General features: G+C 44.5%; 1 protein-coding gene across 13 annotated transcripts in view; it reads left to right on the top strand.

Annotated features, from left to right (window-relative positions):
* LOC115154828 (neurexin-2) overlaps nt 1-16629 on the top strand; it is a 321345-nt gene that overhangs the window by 204941 nt on the left and 99775 nt on the right. For 2 of the 13 annotated variants that reach the window (XM_029701469.1, XM_029701470.1), the window contains exon 1: nt 7366-8880. The exons of the other annotated variants lie outside the window; for them this stretch is intronic. In XM_029701469.1, the coding sequence (XP_029557329.1) occupies nt 8559-8880 (322 nt within the window). In that variant the 5' untranslated portion in view covers nt 7366-8558. Of the gene's footprint in view, nt 1-7365; nt 8881-16629 lie in introns of those variants that run through there. 13 annotated transcript variants of the gene reach the window in all.

A 16629-nucleotide genomic window follows, 5' to 3' on the forward strand; every position in this document is an offset into this window, starting at 1 on the left:
ACAAGCTTCTGCTATTGCCGTACATTTTAGGAAGTGGAATTCACTCCGCTAGTTTAGTACTGGATTCTAGGAACCGGTCCAGATTTGATTCAGCATAATATTTGAGATGATGGACTGTATGTGGTCTTATCACAGAATGCCAAGTGCCAAATGCAGCTTAGCCTTGTGTGATTTTCTCCTTCAATCAATGCATGCATGCCATATAACCTTTAAAAGGAACTGTATAGTGTCGCATGTCATAATAATTGGAAGGAACCGCCACGTTCTGTGCGGATCATATTCTTTGGCCACATATCTTTGCCTGCAAAGGTCCCCTCATTGAAAATACTTTGGTCATTAGTAGTCTCTCTCTCTCTCTCTCTCTCTCTCTCTCTCTCTCGCTCTGCTCTGTGTCTCTGTCTCTGTCTCTATCTCAGACACAAACACTGCTGGTCATTATAGAGAAACGACCCACACGCCGCTTGCTCAGCAAAAGGAAACTCTGATTTTCATTTTCTTCTCCTCTGCCGATTTTTATTTTGAGGGATCGTTCTCCCTCCATTTCTTGTTTCCAATGAATGATACGATGATTTTCTACATTTTTTTTTACCACGTTGAATTACACTTCTTCTATACTGAACCATATATTTCACTCCAGTTACAGTCGTACTGTAGATGATGTATTCATGACTTTATATGAAATAACATTAAATAATTCATACTACAGTGCATCCATCCTTTCTTACAGCTGACACCTATGGGCAGAAGCCTCCTTCTGTCTGTTTCAGTGGGACTTAGATATTCATTTATATCCTGAGACTTTGTCTTTTTGTATAGTTCTTCAGTGCCTCTATGGATTTCATTGAGCCTGAACTGCATTGATTTAGATTTGTATTGTCAAAGTAAGTCAAGGAATTGCTAGTACATTTTTTTTCCCGTCAGACAAATACAGATTGTCACATTATGCAGATATTTTCTTTCATTTTTCATTAGCCAAAATTCACGTCAGAGATGACCTTTTTTTGTGTTGCAAGAGGAACTTCACTGAAATTTAAGGTGATGTAGAGGCAATGTAGTTGATTGTGAATAATTATTTCTGTGGCGAGGGGAAGAGGATTGCAACAGTGCTCTCTCGGCCATCCAACCAACTACCTACCTCATCCCCATATTATTTTTTTGGGGGGGGGTTTCTGCTCTTTTGCACACCTGTATTTCTACTTGCACATCCTCATCTGCACATCTATCACTCCAGTGTCAATTGCTAAATTGTAATTACTTCGCCACTATGGCCTATTTATTGCCTTACCTCCTTACTTCATTTGCACACACTGTATACAGATTTTCTATTGTGTTATTGACTGTACGTTTGTTTATCCCATGTGTAACTCTGCGCTGTTGTTTTTGTCGCACTGCTTTGCTTTATCTCGGCCAGGTCGCGGTTGTAAACGACAACTTGTTCTCGACTAGCCTACCTGGTTAAAATAAAGGTGAAATACAAAAACAGGACAACCAGACGCTATAGCACGTCAACATTAACCTGTAATATTCAACGACAGACAGTTAGATAATGATTTCCATTGTTATTGTAGAGTAAGAGAGGCTTTGAGAGGGGAGTTACAACTCCGACAAGTGACATGCCAGCTGTCACCCAGGTGTAGCATATGCTCAATATGTCACAGGTTACAATATGATGCTATGATTGAGCTTCAGCATCCCTGCAGGTGCTTGACATATGGGAGCTGTTTGAGGTTTCTATTGGCTTCGCTCTCTCCATCTCGTTAGCATCAGCATTGATCTGCCATGACTGATTGTTGACAGACCTGCCTGGGCACACGGCGTATGCTACACTTTTATTGAAGAGATGCAAATCGCCGCATTTTCTTAGAGGTCACTGTGCTTTTTGTTTGTTTACTTGGCACCAGGACTCAAGCGAACACTGTGGCTGTCTTCGCGTGATTGTCTTTATATAGCATGCAATATTTCTTTAAGTCGGTCTGCCTTTGTTGATATTCAATACTGTCTTTACAGCTGGTGTATGTTAAACATTTTAAAGGAGCCAGATTGCTGGAAGGTTTGCTCGGATGACGGCAAGGCTATTTCTGCTCCCTATAGGCCCGTGTTATATTCTGTCTACCCCCAAGCTCCATAGCCCAGGACAGACTGTCTCCTCTCCTTCACTTCAGTCTGCCACCAATAGGCTGCCTCAGCCCCCTGAGCCCTACCTACCGCCACCTGATTTACCCATCCACACTGTCTGCTGCTGAGCCAAGCTGACAGGCCCACCCCAGGCCAGCTCTGCCTACCTGCCTGCCTGTCCATCTTCTACTCAGCCTCTGTCAGGCCTCTGTCTGCCCATCCCTCTTCACAGCCTTGTCCTTCCACCCCAGGCCCCCCTGGCTCTACCTGCCTCCTTCCCACCCCCTGCACAGCCCCTGTCTGCCGATCACAGGAGGCTGCTGAGGAAAGAATGGCTCATAATAATATCCGGAACGGAGCAAATGGAATGGAATCAAACACCTGGAAACCATGAGAGTTGCTCAGTTTGCATACTAACGTGCTCCACACTCTCATGCTCCAAGTGCATTCTCCGAGGACGTTCTCGTGAGGACGAGAGTGTGGAGAACACCTAAAACATTTAATTTGAGAAGCACTCGCCCTCCCTCTACTGTTTTACCTCACGCTGAACCTCCCCATTATCTGATCCTTCTTCCAGCCAGGACAATGGCAACGATAGAAACCAAACAAGATGTACACAAAGCAAATGTTTTACTTCATAATTATCAGCTAGATATATTTGAATCATAATCTAGCTAGCCAGCTAGCTAGTTAAACAGGCAATGACCTAGAACTAATATTATGCAAGGTAGATGTCAATTCTTTGTGGGTAGCTAGCTAACAATTCTTTGTGGCTAAATGGCTAGCTAACAGTAGTAGCTAGTCAGTTAGCCCAATTGACTTACTATGGACTTACCCATTCACTGAACCTTCCTTCTTCTAGCCAGGACCATGGCAATAACGATGAAACAAGATATACACAAAGCCAACCTCAGGCCAGCTCTCAACATTAACCTTTAATATTCAATGACATAACTATCAGCTAGCTATATGTGAATCGTAATAATGTAGCTAACCAGATCGTATAACAGGCAAAATTACCTAAAACCAATGTTATCCGAGGTAGATGTCAGAGTGTATTTTCCAGTTTGCATTCTTGGAGCCCGGTAGTATGCATTTTGAAAAACACCCCACGTGCTTTCCACTCATTCCTCACCAGTTATTACCACAAGCCCGTTCTCCCCAATTAAGGTGCCACCAACCGACTGTGCTGCCCTTCCTCCACAGCCAACAGCCCACACACAGCAGTGACGGGGGAGTACACCGGTAATACTCAGTTTCTTTAACGTTGTTGATCACAGAATGTTATCGCCCTTCAATCGGTCTTGGTTTTGTACTAGACTGTGATCTGTTATTATTCTTGGCGAAAAGGCCAATATTCCGCTAATATGCTGCTTATTGTACAACGGACTGTATTTGTTTGTAAGGAGGTAGATTCTGCACAGGTGGGCCTTCACTGGTTGAGAACTATGAAGAGGTAGTTTTGTTCCATGTGTATATATGATTTTGTGCCAGCCAGGTCCCACTACTATTAAAATGTGATCAATATGATCATTGCTCATTCTCTAAAAAGCAGTTGAAACGCAACATTTTGCCCAGTTTGTCTCATTTGTCTGTAGCCGTTGGCTGTATACTGTAGATCTGCTGCCTAGACCCTTTTGAGCAGCATGCTCGTGTTGCAGCATGCAATGTGTCGCTTTCCATTTTTCATTTACTTCAACGATCAACAAACCATTTCATTTTCAATTTAAAGATAACACCAGTCTGTGGCTGAGTGGTACACAGAGTGTGTACAGACAGGTCACACCAATAAAGTGATGGGCCCCATGTGATTGGGTTTAACCACTTATCTGGCCTAACAGAAAACACGACATCTGTTTGACCGTGAGATAGCTGTAAGATCTACCGCAGTGACATAGTGGTAGCCTATCAAGTGTCACACATCAACATTTCTCTGTTCAAAGAAGCGGCACTCAAACTCACATGGATTAATGTGTCTTGACCCCACAGTGAAATAGAAAGGTCACCTCCCTAATGTCATGTTGTCATTTTCTTTGTTTCCATTTTCCCCTTAGTTTAATTACTGTTAGGCAGAACAGATAACTGTATGGCAGATAGAGGACAAAAGGTAATGGCAGATTGATGTGTGATGATTAAACAGTAAGGACACAGACTCGGAGCCGCTACCGAGACGTTGTGTTCTATATTCACCGCGGATCTGGGCTAAACATTTGACATGTATCTCTCCCTGCTTAATCTCTGTATGCTGGATTTCCACACCTCCCTTCCCTTCCTGTCTCCCAGCCAGACCTATTTGAGGTGTTGTCGCTTTAAGTCTTATGAAATCAACTGGATATCTCAACTGCGGGCCATTTATTTCAGAAGAGGTTGGCATTATGGGTAATTAATCTGAAAGTGCCATGATTAATCCTGCTACATTCACCCCTGAGGCTAGCTTCAATGTCTGGGCAAAAACTGTCTCCCCAACAAATCCCCCCCCCCCCCCCCCCAGACCCTAGACTGCATATTATCTTAAAGCAGGAAAACACAACCTTTTAAATTCTGTGTTCGCACTACCTTTCACTCTGCATTAAAAAACCATGATGTTCTAACAAAATAATCGTCGGGTGCAGGCCTTGAAATGTAGCTAATGATTTAACAGCAAGACACAGAACATTTCTTCGCTTCCTTAGATTCATTCTATACAGGTTTTGATCACAGAATGAACAAACACCTAGCTATTCTTAGGCTCGTTGAATTTTCACAATCTGACGTTCATTGTTGGCATGTTCCTACCGCTGTAGGTGCCTAGACTGCAGGACTTGATTGGTGTTTTCATTTAGAATACACATGTTCTGTGTTTTGTTTTACTCCTGCATTACCATATTTTGTATGACTAGGGGGGTGTCAGTGGGAATTGGAGGATAGTCTACTTACTCAGTGGCGTCAGCATAGGGAAGGGAAGAATGCCCAACAGTGAAAACAGCCAAGAGGACAGATAGTTAAAATCACCGCTGCTTTCCCCAACCACCCCCCGTGTCGTCCAGATAGCGTCCTTTGTATCATGTTGAGCAACTCTGGAGCTGGCAAATTGATTAATGCAAGCCTTTCATCCCAGACAACCCTCGTGAAGATATCATCACTGCCTAGAAAGATGCCTCCTATACTGGGGGACTTGACAATACATGTCATCCTCTATAAATCACCATTTTCAAATCAACCCTCTTCTTCTACACATTCCACCACTTAATGGTCAGGACTCTTATGTGCATGCCTTGCATTGCACATGTAGATGATATATATTCATTTCGTCGTCCTTTTCTTGCAGTAAATGTTTCTGCACAGCGGGAAATGCAAACTTGTAGTGTAATCAAGATTTTCAAAGGCTTCTAAAGTTTGACATTTCCAATTTATAATGTCAGACTTCATTTGCCCTAAAAAAAAAATTATCAACCACTAGAAAATGTCCATGTTGCTGCAGGATTATTTTCCTGCTGTGTGAAACTGGCGCAAATTAAGCTGCGGCATCTGATTATTGTGATTATTAGTTTAAGCAATAAAGATGCTAATTTATTATCAGTACTTCCGATGATCACAATTGTGCAATTCTGCCTGTTTCGACCTAGCTTTATAACTTTGACATTGACTTGAGCTTTGAACGTTGAAGCCTTTGAAACCTTTCATTTTGGAGGATTTTCCATTCATGCCTGCCTTTGCAACTACATCTACAAGGCATCCATCTACATCAGAGACCTGGCTGCTTTGTGTTGGGTGTTCAGATGTCTCACAGCAGATAGTGACTTACCAAGGCACCTCTGCCTGCCTAATGCCACGTAAAAGCTTCATTGACTCAGACTCGTTCAGAACGTCTGGGTAGTATCCAGCGGTGGATTCGGGGATAGCTGCAGCTACCTGCCATGCTCAGCCATTGTTCAGTTGCAGTCTCTGGTAATGTCAATACACAAAAGTGTCTTCTCTCTGTTCAATCAGCCCAGCCCTCTCTCTCTCTCTCTCCCTCCCTCCCTTTCTATCTCTTGCTCTCTCTCTCTCTCTCTCTGTCCGTCCCTCTGCTAATCTTTCTCTCTCCTTCTCTCTCACTGTCTCTCTCTCTCTCTCTCTCTCTCTCTCTCTCTGTCCAACCCCTCCCTCTCTCTCTGTGTTCCCCCCTCCATCCCTCTCTTGCTCTCTCTCTCTCTCTCTCTCTCTCTCTCTCTGCCTGAGTAATGGCCTGCCTCTACCTTCCTGTCACCATGATGAGAGGTGGTGCTGGCTCTGCTCTGTTCCCCTTTTTTCATGCGTGTCCTTTCAACCGACCAGGCAATCCCAGCTGAGATCTCTATCGACCATGATTTAGCTGATATAGCTACGTTTCTGCTTTCTCGCTCTCTCTCGCTCTCTCTCTCTCTTGCCCTCCTCTCCCACACTGTCTCGCCCTCCCCCGCTCTCTCCCTCTCCCCTCATCATCCAATCAATTCCCTCTTCTGGCATCCCTTTCACCCTAGCACTTTCTCATCCGCTCTCCCTCTCTTCTGGTGTGTTTATTCTGTCAACATAGTCCCTGTATCCTACCCATCACAGTTCCCCCGTCAACAGTCACTAAATCCAAATGTTCCTTATGGGAACATCATTAGATAGCGATGTATGATTAAGTTCCGTGCTACACATACTAGAAATGAATACAGAGCGAGAGCAAGTTAGGGATGGCTGCATGTGGTAATGCAAGGGTGAAAGAGAGAGGGCGACGCATGTCATCGAATTCTGACTGGAACTAAATAATTCAGCAGAACCAGGGACCAACCATTGTTTTCTTGGTCATGGGGGTATTGTCTGCATCTGGTACCTGAATGTGTTGCCTGCTATTTTATTAGCTCTCCCCTCTCCCTATATTAACATTCCAAAGCCTCTTTATCTCAGGTACACCACCACAGAGACATGCACATCTGTCCTCCTGATGTAGCAGTTTTGACAGTTGAGCTGAAGTGGTTTCTTCCTCTGCAGTATCCTGCTTTTCTATGGCTTGGGGGTCTGTCTGTACATTGGCTGTAAATCAGTAGCCAGGGATGTGTATTTATTCTCACACCCTGTTTTCTGGCTTCTGTGTCTTTCCCTGCACTGTGGCTGCCTGCTCTCCCTCGCTCGCCCACCTCTCTCTCTCTCTCTCTCTCTGCCGCTCTCTCTCCCTCTCTCTCTTGCTTGCGCACACAGAGACTCACTCTCTCTCACACACACACACACACACACACACACACACACACACACACACACACACACAGGAACCCGCTGCACCTCACTCTATCACAGTCTCTGACTATGCCTTCAGAAGAGCATTGCACTGTGTGCTGTACTCCTTCGTCAGTGAGCCCGTAGCGACCAGCTCAGGCTGTTGTGGGATGTGCGTCTGGAGTCCAGGCTGTCCTGGGATTTCAGCCTTCCAGGATTCAGGGAGTCGATGCTCAAGCCGCTGCTCCAGTTTTAATTAGCATGGATTTCACCGCGGCAGCAGCCGGAGTCAACGTCTTCTCAGCCATCTACACCGTTTCGGCGAGAAGGAATTTACTGCCATCATCCATATCCAGCTGCGTGGCGTTGTCAATGTGAGCATCCTGGAGAAGGAAGAAAAGGAGAGGTGAAGGAAAATGCAGCAGTAGTCTGTACTTCATGAGCTTGGACAGCAGGTGGAGGGTGAGGGGGACAAGGATGCGGTGTCTGGAGCGCTGACTGCTATCCCCCATCTAGAGGTGTTCCTAGTGGTGCTCTGACCCGCCAGAGGTGACTATTCAGAGGGGTTTGGTCACTGGGAACGTTTATTTATTGATCTTCTGTATTTTTCTTTGACCGCGCCGCTGCAGCTCTCGCTCCCCTACTCTCTCCCTCCCTCTCCTCCCTCTCCTCCAACTGTATGGAAACAAGAGAGTGCTGGATTCTGTATCTCCCTCCATCAGCTTGTATCTTTTCTTCTGAATGAAATGATCTTGTTTCCTGTGGGGAGGTCTCTTATCTGTTCCTCTGCAGTGTGGGGGCTTTCGTCTTATTGGGTAGTAGTCTTAGCTGCCCCCTCCCCGCCTCTGTTTTGTCATACTTTAATTTCATAATGGAAATGTATATTTCTAAATTACTTGTGGATTCAGCATTGTGTCATCAACATGCTTTTTGATAGACATTTTGGTGCCTAGAGGCTGACTTTTTGGAAGATATTTTCTTGGGATGATTGCACACCACTCATTGGTATTTAGTCCTCAGTTCAACATACATTTCAACGTATCTCGACATGTTGTGAACAAACAGAAATAGGATTCTCACTCTGGGATTTCATCGTCAGACACAATAACTGGATTTTGTCTTTGTTTCACTTCCTCAGCAGTGGTTTTTCCCCTCCAACCATTACTAAGGAGAGATCTGGTCATATCTTTAACATTACCCAGTCCCTAGGATTATGGAGGGAACAGGCTTGGCGGCCCACTGAGATGTCCTGTCTTCGTGGGGTGGGACTGAGAGAGGCCCTGGGGGGCCCCTGTGCCCATCTGGAGGTTATGGTGTTGGGGAGCAGACTCCCAGCAGGGGGCCCTGAGCTGGGCCAGGGGTCAGGCTGGAGAAGCCTGGGCCTAAGCTGCTGGTGGAGGCTGGCCTTGTCATTGGCCTTGCTGGCTGCACTCCCCATCCAGGCAGGGACTGCTCGCGTGTCTTCCAGCCTAAGCACCACGCACCATGTCCACCATTTCCACAATAAGCACGGCACGGTACCTATCGCCATCAACAGGATGCCTTTCCTCACCCGAGGAGGCCATGGTAAGGAAACTATCTCTCCTCATTATAGAACTGCTCTTACACTCTTCACACTCTGTCTCTTGAGTCAGGTCCATGTCCAACCAGTTAGTGGAGGAGTTAGTGGAGGAGTTAGTGGAGGAGTTAGTGGAAGAGTTAGTGGAAGAGTTAGTGGAAGAGTTAGTGGAAGAGTTAGTGGAAGAGTTAGTGGAAGAGTTAGTGGAAGAGTTAGTGGAAGAGTTAGTGGAAGAGTTAGTGGAAGAGTTAGTGAATGGTTTGGCTGAAGGTGTAGTAGAGGTTGCTGGCCAGTAATGAAGGCTGACTTGTCTTTACTCTGGTTTAGTGGTATGGGTTGGTTCAGTGGTATGGGTTGGTTTAGTGGTATGTGTTGGTAGAGTTGTATGGGTTGGGTCATTGATATTTGTTGGGTCAGTGGTATGCTTTGGTTCAGTGGTATGGATTGGTTTAGTGGTGTTGGTTGGTTCAGTGATATGGGTTGGTTTAGTGGTATGTGTTGGTAGAGTTGTATGGGTTGGGTCAGTGGTATGGGTTGGTTCAGTGGTATGGGTTGGTAGAGTTGTATGGGTTGGTTCACTGGTATGGGTTGGTTTAGTGGCATTTGTTGGTTCAGTGGTATGAGTTTGTTGAATGAGTTTGCTCAAGTAGACGATTGATAGCAAGGCTGTGGTGTTTGTGATTTGTGATACTGGCAGGGCCTGGTAGGGCTGGGCAATCTCTATTTTTCTTCGAACTTATGGGCAATTCACGATGTATATATAAATATATATATATATATATATACACAGTACCAGTCAAAAGTTTGGACATACCTACTCATTCAAGGGTTTTTCTTTATTTTTACTATTTTCTACATTGTAGAATAATAGTGAAGACATGAAAACTATGAAATAACACATATGGAATCATGTAGTAACCAAAAAAGTGTTAACCAAATCAAAATATATTTTATATTTGAGAATCTTCAAAGTAGCCACCCTTTGCCTTGATTACAGCTTTGCACACTCTTGGCATTCTCTCAACCAGCTTCATGAAGAATGCTTTTCCAACAGTCTTGAAGGAGTTCCCACATAGGCTTTTCCTTCACTCTGCTGTCTAACTCAACCCAAACCATCTCAATTGGGTTGAGGTCGGATGATTGTGGAGACCAGCATTCCATCACTCTCCATCCTGGTCAAATAGCCCTTACACAGCCTGGAGGGGTGTTTTTGCATCATTGTCCTGCTGAAAAACAAATGATAGTCCCACTATAAGCGCAAGCCAGATGGGATGGCGTAACACTGCAGAATGTTGTGGTAGCCATGCTGGTTAAGTGTGCCTTAAATTCAAAATAAATCACTGACAGTGTTACCAGCAAAGCGCCCCCACACCATCACACCTTCCCCTCAATGCTTCACAGTGGGAACCACACATGCAGAGATCATCCGTTCACCTACTCTGCGTTTCACAAAGACACGGCGGTTGGAACCAAAAATCTCAAATTAAGAACTCATCAAACCAAAGGACAGATTTCCACCGGTCTAATGTCCATTGCTCGTGTTTCTTGGCCCAAGCAAGTCTCTTCTTATTATTGGTGTCCTTTAGTAGTGGTTTCTTTGCAGCAAATCGATCATGAATGCCTGATTCACGCTAACCTTACAATGAGATGATTGTTTTTCTTTGTCCTGGCTGTGGAACCTGTAATTCAACTAGATCATATTCATGGGTTGCATGTTTCTTCACAATATTGAGACATTTCAAGTTGTATGTCATCTGAATGGTTTACATATATTGGGATGTTTTTAAATATACTTATTTTTTGTATATAAATATATATACATACACATATATATATATATATATATATATATATATATATATATATACACTGTTGAAGTCGGATGTTGACATACACTTTAGCCAAATACATTTAAACTCAGTTTTTCACAATTCCTGACATTTAATCCAAATAAAAATTCCCTGTCTTAGGTCAGTTAGGATCACCACTTTATTTTAAGAATGTGAAATGTCAGAATAATAGCAGAGAGAATGATTTATTTCAGCTTTTATTTCTTTCATCACATTCCCAGTGGATAAGAAGTTTACATACACTCAATTAGTATTTGGTAGCATTGCCTTTAAATTGTTTAACTTGGGTCAAACGTTTTGGGTAGCCTTCCACAAGCTTCCCACACTAAATTGGGTGAATTCTGGGCCATCCCTCCTGACAGAGCTGGTGTAACTGAGTCAGGTTTCTAGGCCTCCTTGCTCGCACACGCTTTTTCAGTTCTGCCCACAAATTTTCTATAGGATTGAGGTCTGGGCTTTGTGATGGCCACTCCAATACCATGACTTTGTTGTCCTTAAGCCATTTTGCCACAACTTTGGAAGTATGCTTGGGGTCATTGTCCATTTGGAAGACCCATTTGCGACCAAGCTTTAACTTCCTGGCTGATGTCTTGAGATGTTACTTCAATATATCCACATCATTTTCTTACCTCATGATGCTATCTATTTTGTGATGTGCACCAGTCCCTCCTGCAGCAAAGCACCCCCACAACATGATGCTGCCACCCCCGTGCTTCACGATTGGGATAGTGTTCTTCGGCTTGCAAGCCTCCCCCTTTTTCCTCCAAACATAATGATGGTCATTATGGCCAAACAGTTCTATTTTTGTTTCATCAGACCAGAGGACATTTCTCCAAAAAGCATGATCTTTGTCCCCATGTGCAGTTGCAAACCGTAGTCTGGCTTTTTTATGGCGTTTTTGGAGCAGTGGCTTCTTCCTTGTTGAGCGACCTTTCAGGTTATGTCGATATAGAACTCGTTTTACAGTGGATGTAGATACTTTTGTACCTGTTTCCTCCAGCATCTTCACAAGGTCCTTTTCTGTTGTTCTGGGATTGATTTGCACTTTTTGCACCAAAGTACATTCATCTCTAGGAGTCAGAATGCGTCTCCTTCCTAAGTGGTATGACAGCTGCGTGGTACCATGGTGTTTATACTTGCGTACTATTGTTTGTACAGATGAACGTGGTACCTTCAGGCGTTTGGAAATTGCTCCCAAGGATGAACCAGACTTGTGGAGGTCTACAATTTATTTTCTGAGGTCTTGGCTGATTTCTTTAGATTTTCCCATGATGTCAAGCAAAGAGGCACTGAGTTTGAAGGTAGGCCTTGAAATACATCCACAGGTACACCTCCAGGTACACATTTTTGATATGCGTTTTTCTGGATATTTTTGTTGTTATTCTGTCTCTCACTGTTCAAATAAACCTACCATTAAAATTATAGACTGATCCTTTCTTTATCAGTGGGCAAACGTACAAAATCAGCAGGGGATCAAATACTTTTTTCCCCCACTGTTAGTATGATCTCCAATTAGAGACAACGATGACCAGCTGCCTCCAATTGGAGATCATCCCAAACAAAACCCAACATAGAAATACAAAACTAGAACATAACAACATAGAAAATCTAAACTACAAAAAAAAACTGTCACGCCCTGACCTACTCTACCATAGAAAATAATAGCTTTCTATGGTCAGGACGTGACACTCATTCTGTGTGACCAAACCTCAAATGCAAATAGCGAGTTGAAACCAATTGTCAGAGAGGAAGAAGTGATCTCTCATCTTTGTTGTGAATGGTAGCTTGGTGTGTGTTTTATTTTATTTTTTTATCCATTATTTTACCAGGTAAGTTAGCTGAGAACACGTTCTCATTTACAGCAACGACCTGGGGGATAAATGAGCCAATTGTAAACTGGGGATTATTAGGTGACCGTGATGGTTTGAGGGCCAGATTGGGAATTTAGCCAGGACACCGGGGTTAACACCCCTGCTCTTACAATAAGTACCATGGGATCTTTAATAACCTCAGAGAGTCAGGACACCCGTTTAACGTCCTATCCGAAAGCCAGCACCCTGCACAGGGCAGTGCCCTGGGGCCCCAATCACTGCCCTGGGGCATTGGGATATATATTTTTTTAGACTAGAGGAAAGAGTGCCTCCTACTGGCCCTCCAACACCACTTCCAGCAGCATCTGGTCTCCCATCCAGGGACTGACCAGGACCAACCCTGGTCAGAGAGGAAGAGGCGAAGCGAGAGGTTTCACTCTCGCCAAAATCTATCCAAAATAAGCCCAATGTGTTTCTATGGGGTTATTTTGGAAGTCGCCTGCCTTCCCACCTTTGGGACAACAACTCCTATTGTTAGGACTGAGACATGAACATCGTCATTATATATAGATCTCAAGTGTAAAGGGGAAGGCGCATACAGCACAGAAGGAGCGAAGGAGACAGTACCAAAAAGACAACATGAGAACAAGCGGACATAAGCGCTCATAAAAAATAAAAAATTAAAGCTTTGATTCTGCGATAGAGGCATTTGGAATATCGTGTAAACAAATACATTTGAATGAATTTGATATATTTCCCAGCCCAAAGACTAGAGCTGTGGTGTTTGAGAAGACTGTGATACTGGCAGGGCCAGGGCTGTGGTGTTTGAGAGGACGGTGATACTGGCAGGTCCAGGGCTGTGGTGTTTGAGAGGACTGTGATACTGGCTGGGCCAGGGCTGTGGTGTTTGAGAGGACGGTGATACTGGCAGGGCCAGGGCTGTGGTGTTTGAGAGGACGGTGATACTGGCAGGGCCAGGGCTGTGGTGTTTGAGAGGATGGTGATACTGGCAGGGCCAGGGCTGTGGTGTTTGAGAGGACTGTGATACTGGCAGGGCCAGGGCTGTGGTGTTTGAGAAGACTGTGAAACTGGCAGGGCCAGGGCTGTGGTGTTTGAGAGGACGGTGATACTGGCAGGGCCAGGGCTGTGGTCTTTGAGAGGACGGTGATACTGGCAGGGCCAGGGCTGTGGTGTTTGAGAGGACGGTGATACTGGCAGGGCCAGGGCTGTGGTGTTTGAGAGGACTGTGATACTGGCTGGGCCAGGGCTGTGGTGTTTGAGAGGACGGTGATACTGGCAGGGCCAGGGCTGTGGTGTTTGAGAGGACGGTGATACTGGCAGGGCCAGGGCTGTGGTGTTTGAGAGGACGGTGATACTGGCAGGGCCAGGGCTGTGGTGTTTGAGAGGACTGTGATACTGGCAGGGCCAGGGCTGTGGTGTTTGAGAAGACTGTGATACTGGCAGGGCCAGGGCTGTGGTGTTTGAGAGGACTGTGATACTGGCAGGGCCAGGGCTGTGGTGTTTGAGAGGACGGTGATACTGGCAGGGCCAGGGCTGTGGTGTTTGAGAGGACTGTGATACTGGCAGGGCCAGGGCTGTGGTGTTTGAGAGGACGGTGATACTGGCAGGGCCAGGGCTGTGGTGTTTGAGAGGATGGTGATACTGGCAGGGCCAGGGCTGTGGTGTTTGAGAGGACGGTGATACTGGCAGGGCCAGGGCTGTGGTGTTTGAGAGGACGGTGATACTGGCAGGGCCAGGGCTGTGGTGTTTGAGAGGACTGTGGTTGATGTGACGGTGTGTGTGATGGATCCCTCATTAACCGTGCCTGTGTGTGGACCAGCCGTAGTCTCTGCATCGCTGAACTCTTTCATGTGCTCATCAGTCTTGGTTGCCCTTTTCCCATGGCGCTGACTACCTGCCGCATCCAGAGAATAGCTCATCCTGTTAACCCAGTCAGTAGGTTTAGATGCTATAAGGTCTATAAAGCCCTCTGTGTATTCTGTATGGACTAGGAGCACATCATGTAATGGGATGAATTCTAATCCCATCAGTCCATGATCCTTCAGACATCTGTGCATGGTTACCAAGTGTCGAGGTTGTTACTCCAAAATAGTAATATGTTACCTATTACTCGTTACTTCTTTCAAGAGTAACAAATTACTTTACTTATTACTCCCTGGGAAACGTAATTAGTTACACTACTCTTTATATTTACTTTTGAGTTACACCTGAAAACGTTGCGCGTCCTCACTCAATCTCAACGTTAAGTTACGTAGGCCTATACACCAACACAAGTAGCCTAATAATGACAGACACAAAAGCAGCATTTCATCTACTACGTACCCAGCTACTAGCTTGTTCAGCTCTCCCTGGGTTACAACCTGTCCTCCTGAATGATTAAAATCAAGCTTTGGTTGTTTGGAGGAGGTAGGCCTACAGTCATCTACAGCAGCAGTGGTCAGGCCTCGGGGGGGGGGGGGGGTCTTTCGCTTGTTGCTTTTGCAGGGGCTTCAAGAGATCGGAGGTTTAGTTTCTAGCAGTGGAGCGGTGTTTCTCTCCTGAACAGTCTACATTTTACAGTTATATTCTTGTCATTTTATCATCCTACCAAACCAAAGAAATGTGAGTACTTCCATGCTGAGAAACAATGTTTTAGACGTTTTTCATCTCCCTCACTTCAGCAGTTAGTAGATGTGCGTGTGTAAACAGGAAGTCGGTGAGAAGAAAGTTGGAAGTTGGTGAGACCCGGGATGAAAACAATTACAATCTGGGGTGGGAGGATTGTAAATATTGCCCCGACAGCGAGAGAATAATAATCACCATTCATATTTATTTGGGTCAATAACTGTAACAGGAAGGGAATGATAACACAAGTATCAAAGTAATGATGACATGTTCTTGATCAGTAACTGTAATGTTATGACTCAAACTGGAACAATACTCTGCTATATTACTCGTTACCGCAAAAAGTAATGCTGTCTTTGGTAGATGGTGACACACACCTGCATAATGGTAGAGATCCACTGCACCATGACTATGGGGTTGTATCCATCAAAATGCAATGTGAATAGAATATGCACCGAACAAAGCCATCGCACAGCGTTTTCTCAACCTGATCTGATTGACATAGTGTTCATACGGTGAGCCTCATCGAAGTAAAATATCGCAAAACGAATCAAATGACAACATCCGTTTGTTTTTATTTGATTATTTGCTGCTGGATGTGTTTATCATGTTGACTCATTTGAACACGGAAAACACAACTAGCATGGGACAGCTGCAATCCGTGCAGCTGTCCTAAGATTTGTCCATGTTTCACTATTGATCCACACTTACCGGGGAGTTGTCAAGTGTCCTCCGTCCAAATTCCAAAGGTTTCTCTGCACTGTAATAGGACCGTCAAGACGGCTGTCTCTGGGAACACTGTTCCCTGTTATATAGCTGTTATATTGCCTGTCCAGCTTCTATCTAAGACTCACATTCCTCTCCTACAAAAAGACACAATGCATTTTCTAGGGCCCTTATCTTGCAATAGCAGGTCGGAGAGTTGTAAAAGAACTCAACATATGATGAATTACATCTGTGCTATTACAGCCATATTTTCCCACAATCCCGCATTATCTGCTTGCCTTTGCAGAGAAGATACTGTGACACAGGTTCAATGAAATAGAGCCTACCACGGAAAAAAGGTTTAATCAAAGCCAAGCAATTGCCAATACACTTTGTAAAGGTCTGCATACTCTATGATTAGGGATTTCCCTGAGCTCTCTGTGTGGCTTCAACTCTCACTGCTCTTTTGCTGTTTTAATCCAAGTACAAGTGCTCTATATTTAGCCAGTGGGCATGACCGTGTGTGGTAAAAAAATATCATCATAAAAGCTCATTTACAAAATGAACCCAGAACGCAATTATGTCATTCATTTGGAATGGATAACATTGCTGAGTTAATCATCAACAATAATAATAATAATTCATATATTTGCCAGATTTATGTACAATTGATTAACACTTGCGCGATTATCCCTTCCAAAACAGTTAGCAGAATATTTCTTCATAAAAAATGAAATGAGAAGTCATACCACATAATTGGGGGGGG

This window comes from Salmo trutta, chromosome 19, assembly GCF_901001165.1.
Source record: "Salmo trutta chromosome 19, fSalTru1.1, whole genome shotgun sequence".
NCBI lineage: Eukaryota > Metazoa > Chordata > Actinopteri > Salmoniformes > Salmonidae > Salmo > Salmo trutta.